Below are 10,000 nucleotides of genomic sequence, written 5' to 3' on the forward strand. Positions count from 1 at the left end.
ACATGAGCTTTCTCTCAGGGTGACATGAGGTTTCTCCTCAGTGACAAGAGGTTTCTCCTCAGTGACATGAGGTTTCTCCTCATGGTGACATGAGGTTTCTCCTCAGTGACATGAGGTTTCTCCTCAGGGTGACATGAGGTTTCTCCTCAGTGGCATGAGGTTTCTCCTCAGTGACATGAGGTTTCTCCTCAGGGTGACATGAGGTTTCTCCTCAGTGGCATGAGGTTTCTCCTCAGGGTGGCATGAGGTTTCTCCTCAGTGACATGAGGTTTCTCCTCAGTGACATGAGGTTTCTCCTCAGGGTGACATGAGGTTTCTCCTCAGTGGCATGAGGTTTCTCCTCAGGGTGACATGAGGTTTCTCCTCAGGGTGACATGAGGTTTCTCCTCAGGGTGACATGAGGTTTCTCCTCAGTGACATGAGGTTTCTCCTCAGTGACATGAGGTTTCTCCTCAGTGACATGAGGTTTGTCCTCGGTGACATGAGGTTTCTCCTCAGTGACATGAGGTTTCTCCTCAGGGTGACATGAGGTTTCTCCTCAGGGGTGACATGAGGTTTCTCCTCAGTTTCTCTGTGTGTATTGGTGTAACTGGTACTGCTGTGTGTGTATTGGTTGTGATAAAACTGGAAATAGTATCATCTAGTCCTGAGGCAGAGTTCAGTTGTCTTGTCACACACATACAAACTTCCTGTTTGGTTCTGAGCATGCTCAGTCGGACTGTCTCACTCTCCTCCTGGCTATAAAAAGATTCCTCATTTTTCTCCTGCAGAATTAGAGCAGCGTCTCTCTGGAAGAGAGGAAGGATCCATAATTTATATTCTCCAGGTTCAGCAGCTCAGAATAGCTCAGCTGACAGACTGATTTAATATCTAACACATATTTATACATATTTACCATATAAGACAGGTCTAATATATACCATATATTTATACCATATATATATGTATATATGTACGTATATACCATATATAATACATATATACTATATACCAACACCTTGCTGTTTACAGTCCAGTTTTACTGATATAATGAACTGTATACAGTATATAGTAAACATTAACATTACATTACATGTCCATTTAGGAAAGAATCATAATCTGAAATTCATGCAGTTTCTCTAATGTCCCAGTTTGTATTAGTGAACATTTACTACAGTCTCCCAGATTAAAAAAAAAATTGTCCTGCCCCCTAATCTGTGACATCATACTGATTGACAGCTCCATAAAGAAAGACAGTGAAGGAGACAGCAGCCATCTTGATTTTATGGGAATGAGGAAACATTACAGATAAACACTCGTTTGCAAAGAAGCAGCTCCAGACTGTACAGCATGACATCACCATGACATCACCATGACATCACCATGACATCAACATGACATCACCATGACATCACCATGACATCACCATGACATCACCATGACATCAACATGACATCAACATGACATTGTGACATCACATATTAGAGTTTTCGGGTCTCTTGAAAAAAATCATTACCTGTTGATTACCATGAACATTACTAAGTTCATAGTTCAGAATCTCTAAAATCTGTCGGCTCCAGTCTGTAAACGTTTCATCTCAGATCCTCACTGAGCGTTTACATGGACAGCAATATTCTGATATTAACCCGATTAAGACAATACTCTGAATAAGAAGCTGCCATGTAAACAGCATGTTCTGATCACCTTAACCCCAATAAGGTCATAGTCGTCATATCACACAAGAAAACAGTAAAATTCGATTTAAAATTTTAGTAAAACAGCATCTTTTGACTAGAGACGTTGAAAAGACGTAGAAACTGGTTCGGCTAAGTTTGAATAAAATACAAATATGAGTTTGATTGTGTTGATGTGTCTTGTGGCCGTGGAGGATCTGAGTCTGTGGACCAGGACACTGGAGTGAAACTGACTTGTTTCATGTATTTTGATTATTGAATTGAATACTAGTGTGAAATGGAGCGTATTATGATTTGAAATGTGTCGGGACACTGGAGTGAAGCGGACTATTTCATATATTCTGATTATTGAGTTGTCAGGAGCTTGTCTTGTCTGTGTGTGTGTTCTAGTCTTTGTCCTGTTTATTTTGTAATGTTATGTGTTATGATGTAAGTGTGATGGTTGCATTGTCACTATGTAATAATAATAATAACCTTTATTTGTATAGCACCTTTCATACACAGCGGTCGGACTCTGCTCTGTAGCATGTAAACAGGAACATGAATGGAATATTCTATAAGCCAGCGATTCTCAAGGACTCGTAATTTAGTCCACATTAGAGCCACGGACCCCCATTTGGTGAGATTTTGTCTCCTGAACCCAAATCTGAGAATACTTATATTGTCAGATATGATTTTGTCCAGAACTCCATGACTGTCTGTACTGAAGGCAGAGAGATAACAGAGAAACTATGATCAGAACAGTCACTCTTCTATATTCTCTAACTGTGTTAACTTCTTGTAAATGAAATAATGGTGAAGTTTAACAATAGATCAGTTTGCTGGGGACCCCCTGGAACCCCCTCAAGGCCCCCTGGTGGTCCCCGGACCCCATGTTGAGCACCACTGCTATAAGCAACTCATGTAAACACCTTAATCTAAATATTGTCTTATTTAGAATCAGGTCAGTTGGATCTTTGCGGTCCATGTAAACAAAGTCAGTGACTTTAAAAAGTTCCATCAGTTGCTTTCATGTTTTTTTGCTGTCAATCATTTCATGTAAGAGTCGTTTTTTTTTGTCTTCCGGTCAGAAGTTTCCATCCAGCTGTTCTTCCTGTTTCCTGTCCGGCTCTAGACTCTGATTGGACGAGATGACAGAGGTGATGAACACCTGTGACTCGGCGGTGGGCGGAGCCACAGGAGACGAAGGAATGTCTCTCCAGGTGGGACTCGAACACACGAGCTGAACAACACACACACACACACACACACACACACACACACACACACACACACACACACACACACCCATTAATTAGTTAAGTTCAAAGGTGAAAGGTTAAAGGTCAGAGGTCAGAGGTCGGCCTGACCCGCTCTGGTTCTGGTTCCTGCAGATCCTTCCAGACCCCCATGAGCGTTTCCCGAAGCTGGCGCGGCGGCTGCCCTCCATCGTGGTCGAGCCGACGGACGGCGAGGTGGAGAGCGGCGAGCTCCGCTGGCCGCCCGACGACCTCGGTTGCCCCGGCAACGACCCCAGAGACGGCCAGGCCCAGGCAGAGGGTCAGAGCCGGGTTCTGTTTTTATCACCTGCTCCGTTACAACACACACTGTATCAGGACCTGTGCTGAAAAGCAACCTGTGTGTGTGTGTGTGTGTGTGTCTGTGTGTGTGTGTGTGTGTGTGTGTGTGTGTGTGTGTGTGTGTGTGTGTGTGTGTGTGTCTGTGTGTGTGTGTGTGTGTGTGTGTGTCTGTGTGTGTGTGTGTGTGTGTGTGTGTCTGTGTGTGTGTGTGTGTGTGTGTGTCTGTGTGTGTGTGTGTGTGTGTGTGTGTGTGTGTGTGTGTGTGTGTGTGTGTCTGTGTGTGTCTGTGTGTGTGTCTGTGTGTGTGTGTGTGTGTGTGTGTGTGTGTGTGTGTGTGTGTGTGTGTGTGTTCAGCTCTTCCTGCTGCGGAGGCGGAGCCAGAGGAGCAGATGATGGGCGGAGTTTCAAACTGACGGACAGCGCGGCTCCTTTGTTCCAGCCAATCACTGTGAAGGTGTCAGCGGCAGGGGGCGGGGCCAGGAGACCTCCAGGCCAGGGGGCGGGGCCAGGAGACCTCCAGGCCAGGGGGCGGAGCCAAACCCTCTGATGCTCTGATGTGCCAAGCTGATGATGTAGATGATCTAGACTGACTTTGGCTTTCAGTTTTAACGTTTTAAACTAAACACTCCTGAACCAGGTTTACACTCCTGAACCAGATTTACACCTGAACCAGATTTACACACCTGAACCAGATTTACACCTGAACCAGATTTACACTCCTGAAGCAGATTTACACTCCTGAACTAGGTTTACACTCCTGAACCAGGTTTATACTCCTGAACCAGGTTTACACTCCTGAAGCAGATTTACACTCCTGAACTAGGTTTACACTCCTGAACCAGGTTTACACTCCTGAACCAGGTTTACACTCCTGAACCAGGTTTACACACCTGAACCAGATTTACACTCCTGAACCAGATTTACACCTGAACCACATTTACACTCCTGAACCACATTTACACTCCTGAACTAGGTTTACACTCCTGAACCAGGTTTATACTCCTGAACCAGGTTTACACTCCTGAAGCAGATTTACACTCCTGAACTAGGTTTACACTCCTGAACCAGGTTTACACACCTGAACCAGATTTACACTCCTGAACCAGATTTACACCTGAACCAGATTTACACTCCTGAAGCAGATTTACACTCCTGAAGCAGATTTACACTCCTGAACTAGGTTTACACTCCTGAACCAGGTTTACACACCTGAACCAGATTTACACTCCTGAACCACATTTACACCTGAACCAGATTTACACTCCTGAACCACATTTACACCTGAACCAGATTTACACTCCTGAACCACATTTACACCTGAACCAGATTTACACTCGAACCAGATTTAGATTCCAGCAGCCAGGTGCACCAGCTGAACTTCAGTTCAAACGTAGTCTAGTTTGAACGTAAAGTCTCACTAAGTCCGAGTTTATGAATTACTAAAATGTTAACGGTTGCACCAGCTGAAATAGTTCCAACATGGACTGAAGTTACAACTTCAAACACCGACCTCCTGCTGGGTGGAAAGTCCTCCGTAAAATAACCTCAGTCTGACAGCTGGGAACCTGCTGGAGGACCAGGAGGACCAGATCCAGCACGGTTTACGTGACAGATCACATCCTTTTGAACAGGATTTATATTTATATTCACGCTTCGTTTTCCCGGAGCAGAGAAACAAAAGATCTGTGTGGTTATGTGTCATCATGCATATTATAATAATCTGAACAGTCTCCCAGATGATGAAGCCTAACGAGCTTCCTGATGTTTTTGTTGCTCCAGGAAGGAACACCTGACTTATATCTTGAACATGAATTCAGATCACTGAACTGAAGAATAACAAATTTACAACTTTCTTTATCCATCAATAAAACAAATAACGTTTTTCCACCCTGTTACTGAGGGGAAATGCCTTTTGCTCTGTTGAAAATAACAGTTAAACCGCCTGATGTCACATCAGGTATTAATTATAGCTGTAGGCTACATATAGATGACTGGGTTAGGAGGCAAGCTAAAATCAATCCTTAGCCAACTTTATACTCGATAACATAACGATTTGTTGACGTGTTTGTAGATGTTTGCAAATTTATAATTTCTTTTTAAAGTATTGATTTTAGCTCTAGTTCGTGGTCCGTTCATTTTATCCCACCAGGGGAGATTTAGTTGTATCCAGGTATTAAAAACACATTCAATCCATCATAACATACAACATGAAAGACAACATACCAGACAGAACACAGAGACAACAACACAATACAGCAGTGTTTCTCAACGTGGGGTCCGGGGACCACCAGGGGTCCTTGTACAGGGGGGGTCAGTACAGTCCAATACGGCACAGGCCTTCCTTACGACCTGCCGATCCTAAAGGTCAGAGAGCTGTGCTCGGTTCACCTCGGTTACTTTACTGGCCGCTCTGACAAGCCGACCGAGCCTGTTCTTATCGGCCAGATTCAGGTTCCCAAACCACCACACAAGAAGACACCGACTCTATAAAAGTTCTGTAGAACAGACTCATCATTTTGGTGCACACATTAAAAGAATTCACTTTTCTCATGAAGTAAAGACGTTGTTGTACCTTCTTAGAAATGACATCTGCAGCTCGACTAGTTCAGATGGACCTGAAGTCTCATGGTCCAGCCCAGCAGACTCAGCTTCAGTGTCAGACTGACTAGTTTCAGTAACAGTCAGTTTGGACTTCACTAACTAACTAACCACAGAGCGTAGGCTCAGCTGGTGCTGAAGCAGATTTACACTCTTTACCTGCAGAACAGCTCAACCAGGAGAGACTAGACTAGAGTTTTTATTGACTGATTGAAGAACCGGCTTTGTTGATTAAACCCCATTATGACATCAGAAGCTGCATTTAGACAGACAGCATCGCCTCTGTCAAATGTTTCCAGACGGACCAGAATGCATTTGGACGTTATCCAACAGACAGTGTGGGAAAATCTTTTTCTAAAACTGGAGTGTAAGAAAAGTCTTCCAGATTGAACTTTACACAAACCGTCAGCAGCATCAAACTGATGTGAGTTCATGAGTAGAAGTTTGTTTCTATTGGTGCTCGTTTGCCTTTGATCATCCCAGACTGGAGGTCAGAGGTCACGCTCTTACTGATGAATTCTTTTTGATTCTTTTTCATTCAGAAGAAGAAATATGTAGTGTTCATATTATCATGTGATTCCTGACTAATCAGACTATGTAGATGTTCTCCTGATGTTCTCTGAATGTTCTCCTGATGTTCTCCTGCTGTTCTCCTGATGTTCTCCTGATGTTCTCCTGATGTTCTCCCGATGTTCTCCTGGTGTTCTCCTGATGTTCTCCTGCTCATTACATTGTTATAACAGTTAACATCTGTAGATCTGCTCTGCCACTGGTGACACTGAGATGTTGTTTCTATTTCCTGCTCCGACTCCAAAGTTCTGTCTCCTTGTGAAGGATGCTTCCTCCTTCCTTGTTCCCTAACTAGGAAGCTTCCTAACCAGGCTCCTTCTGAACTAACTGGTTAACGTTCCACTCCTCCAACAGCCGGTCTGATCAAACTGCTTTTTAAAACACATTAAAGAAATGATCAAATCCATCAAACTGAGGCAGGAGAGACGTTCTCTCGCTAGCTAGCTAAACTCCGCAGGAAGCTAACGCTCATTTCAACAAGTCACATGATTCACTGTTGACAATTTTCACATCAGAAATAATTCAAAATGTTATAAGTTTTTTATTTTTTCTGATATATGTTGGTTTTGGAAAACCTTTTCTGTTTTAGCTGATGATGTGGAAGTCTGGTTCTTCTTCACTGATGTTGCAAGGTATTGTGGGATTTCCTTCAAAACAAGGAAACAAGGAACCTTAAAAGGAAGCTTCCTATGTGTCCTACCTGAAGGAGACAGAAGTACAACTGGAACATTTAGACTTTTGGTGGCTGAAGCTTCCTGCGTTTTGAGTCGAGCCCAAATGTATCTCTGAATGAAAACATCCCATAATAATAATAATAATAGTAATAATCATAATCATAATCATAATCATAATCATAATAATAATTGTGTAGTAATGTCTATAACATGAAATGTTCTCAACAGCGGTGATTAAAGATATTCAGTGGAAATTAAACTGTTGTTGATTCATGATGAGTGATGCTGCTTTCTGAAATATTACAATATATCACAGTGTGTCTGTGATATAAATATATTCAGGTTTTTTTTACTTTAATACAAATGATGTGTGTTGAAAACAGGAACAGAAGACAAACTCAGTCCAGCTGGGTGAATCAGTTAATTAGTTAGTTAATCAATTAGTTAGAGAGTCAGTTAATTAGTTAGTTAATCAATTAGTTAGAGAGTCAGTTAATTAGTTAGTTAATCAATTAGTTAGAGAGTCAGTTAATTAGTTAGTTAATCAATTAGTTAGAGAGTCAGTTAATTAGTTAGTCAATCAATTAGTTAGAGAGTCAGTTAATTAGTTAGTTAATCAATTAGTTAGAGAGTCAGTTAATTAGTTAGTCAATCAATTAGTTAGAGAGTCAGTTAATTAGTTAGTTAATCAATTAGTCAGTCAGTCAAATCCCGGATGAATCACAGATTTAGTCTCGGCCACAGGACGGTGGCAAAATGGGAGACGCACACAAAGCCAGTAGGATTTACAATCCTTTTATTAAAGGAATAGTTCACCCAAAAATGAAAATCCTGTCATCATCTCCTCCCCCTCATGCCAGATGAAACTCAGGTGAAATGTGTTAGTCCATATAACACACAGGGAGGCTGCAGCACAGCTTGGTAGCAGCCTTCTCCAAAACAACTGAAGTCAATGGGGACCTGTTCTTTAGAGCTCCAAAACAACAACAGCCAAGCAATCACACTGTGAACAGAAAGACCTATACACCATTATTTGTTGCAGATCAATCAGCTGTAGTTCAGATTTGCACTAAATGATGGTGTAAATATACTGTAGGTCTTTGTGGAACTCTGAAGAACTGGTCCCCACTGACTTCAGTTGTTTTGGAGAAGGCTGCTATGGAGTTGTGCTGCAGCCTCCCTGTGTGTTATATGGACAAACTTCACCTGAGTTTCAACTGGCATGAGGGGGAGGAGATGAGGACAGAGTTTTAATCTTTGGGTGAACTATTCCTTTAAAGAAAATAACATACTAACAAAAGGAGTGGATGAGTGTTAAAGGTGTAAGTGTAATGTTGTGTGGAGTCAGAATGAACTGAGCCTCAGTGGTGATGTCACCAGGGAGCCACACAGCTTCTGGTCTGAGAGCAGGTCTTCAGCTCTTCAGGTCTTCAGGTCTTCAGGTCTTCAGGTCTTCAGCTCTTCAGGTCTTCAGCTCTTCAGCTCTTCAGCTCCGCCCATAGACACCTGCACAGACTGTAACGGGTCCCAGGCTTGGTGCTGTTAACAGATTAAAGTCAGGGGTCAGTTGTCTGTTCAGTCTGTTGTCTGTTCAGTCAGTTGTCTGTTCAGTCAGTTGTCTGTTCAGTCTGTTGTCTGTTCAGTCAGTTGTCTGTTCAGTCTGTTGTCTGTTCAGTCAGTTGTCTGTTCAGTCAGTTGTCTGTTCAGTCAGTTGTCTGTTCAGTCTGTTGTCTGTTCAGTCAGTTGTCTGCTCAGTCAGTTGTCTGTTCAGTCTGTTGTCTGTTCAGTCAGTTGTCTGCTCAGTCAGTTGTCTGTGAGCAGCTTCACTGACTGTATGAATATCAGACAGTTGAGTCTGCTGGGGGGGGGGGGGGGGGGGGCTTTAATCCGGCTCACTGTAAACTGCTATAGAGGGTTACTGTGTGTGTGTGTGTGTGTGTGTGTGTGTGTGTGTGTGTGTGTGTGTGTGTGTGTGTGTCTCTCTCTCTGTTCCTTCATAAAAAAGCACAGAGCTCCTATATCTGCTCTCATCCATCCAGAGACACACACACACACACACACACACACACACACACACACACACACACACACACACACACACACACACACACACACACACACATCTCCCCAGAATGATCCAGCATGACGCCTTCATCAGGACTTGATGAACACTGTGAGCCTCAGACTGTTCTGCTGGATCAGCTTCCTCTCCAGACTGACAGTCTGACACTGAAACTGATTCAGATCTAAACAAACTGGACTGGACTGATGCAGGTCCATCCAGCTGTTTGGTTGAGGATTCAGTTTGAACGTCTTCAGTCTGGTGATGAGACTCTGTCTCCACCTGCTGGCTGAGGAGGGAAACATCCAGTCTGCAGCTTCAGAAACATCAGGACCAGCAGAGACATCAGGACCAGCAGAGACATCAGGACCAGCAGCTTCAGAAACACCAGGACCAGCAGAAACATCAGGACCAGCAGAAACATCAGGACCAGCAGAAACATCAGGACCAGCAGAGACATCAGGACCAGCAGAAACATCAGGACCAGCAGAAACATCAGGACCAGCAGAGACATCAGGACCAGCAGCTTCAGAAACACCAGGACCAGCAGAAACATCAGGACCAGCAGAAACATCAGGACCAGCAGAAACATCAGGACCAGCAGAAACATCAGGACCAGCAGAGACATCAGGACCAGCAGCTTCAGAAACACCAGGACCAGCAGCTTCAGAAACACCAGGACCAGCAGAAACACCAGGACCAGCAGAAACATCAGGACCAGCAGAAACATGATCTTCTCCATACTCAACTATGAATCAGGGTCTTTGTAGGTCAACCTTTGAATTTCTGGGATTAAAGTCTGAAATTTCTGAAGAAATCCACCTAGTGGCCCTGATGCAGCGTGGCAGAAAGCCTCTGAGCCTC

At 43.5% G+C, this 10,000-nt stretch overlaps 1 protein-coding gene across 1 annotated transcript; it reads left to right on the forward strand.

Annotated features, from left to right (window-relative positions):
* Positions 1-2,803: 2,803 nt before the first annotated feature.
* LOC139661060 (protein LBH-like) lies at positions 2,804-3,645 on the forward strand. Its single transcript, XM_071539384.1, has 3 exons — positions 2,804-2,875; positions 3,047-3,218; positions 3,587-3,645. The coding sequence occupies exons 1-3, from the start codon at positions 2,804-2,806 to the stop codon at positions 3,643-3,645; spliced, it is 303 nt and encodes a 100-aa protein (XP_071395485.1).
* The last annotated feature ends 6,355 nt before the right edge of the window (positions 3,646-10,000 follow it).

This window comes from Centroberyx affinis, unplaced genomic scaffold, assembly GCF_046629955.1.
Source record: "Centroberyx affinis isolate AG114_WGS23_722 - 3 ecotype Tasmania unplaced genomic scaffold, CSIRO-AGI_Caff_v1 ptg003449l_1, whole genome shotgun sequence".
Classification (NCBI taxonomy): Eukaryota; Metazoa; Chordata; class Actinopteri; order Beryciformes; family Berycidae; genus Centroberyx; species Centroberyx affinis.

Excerpts from the sequence above, each read along its gene's own strand:
- LOC139661060 (XM_071539384.1), top strand. The coding sequence starts at position 2,804 with ATGACAGAGGTGATGAACACCTGTGACTCGGCGGTGGGCGGAGCCACA. Across the intron at positions 2,876-3,046 it reads ACGAAGGAATGTCTCTCCAG|ATCCTTCCAGACCCCCATGA; the intron begins GTGGGACTCGAA and ends TGGTTCCTGCAG. Across the intron at positions 3,219-3,586 it reads GGCCCAGGCAGAGGGTCAGA|CTCTTCCTGCTGCGGAGGCG; the intron begins GCCGGGTTCTGT and ends GTGTGTGTTCAG.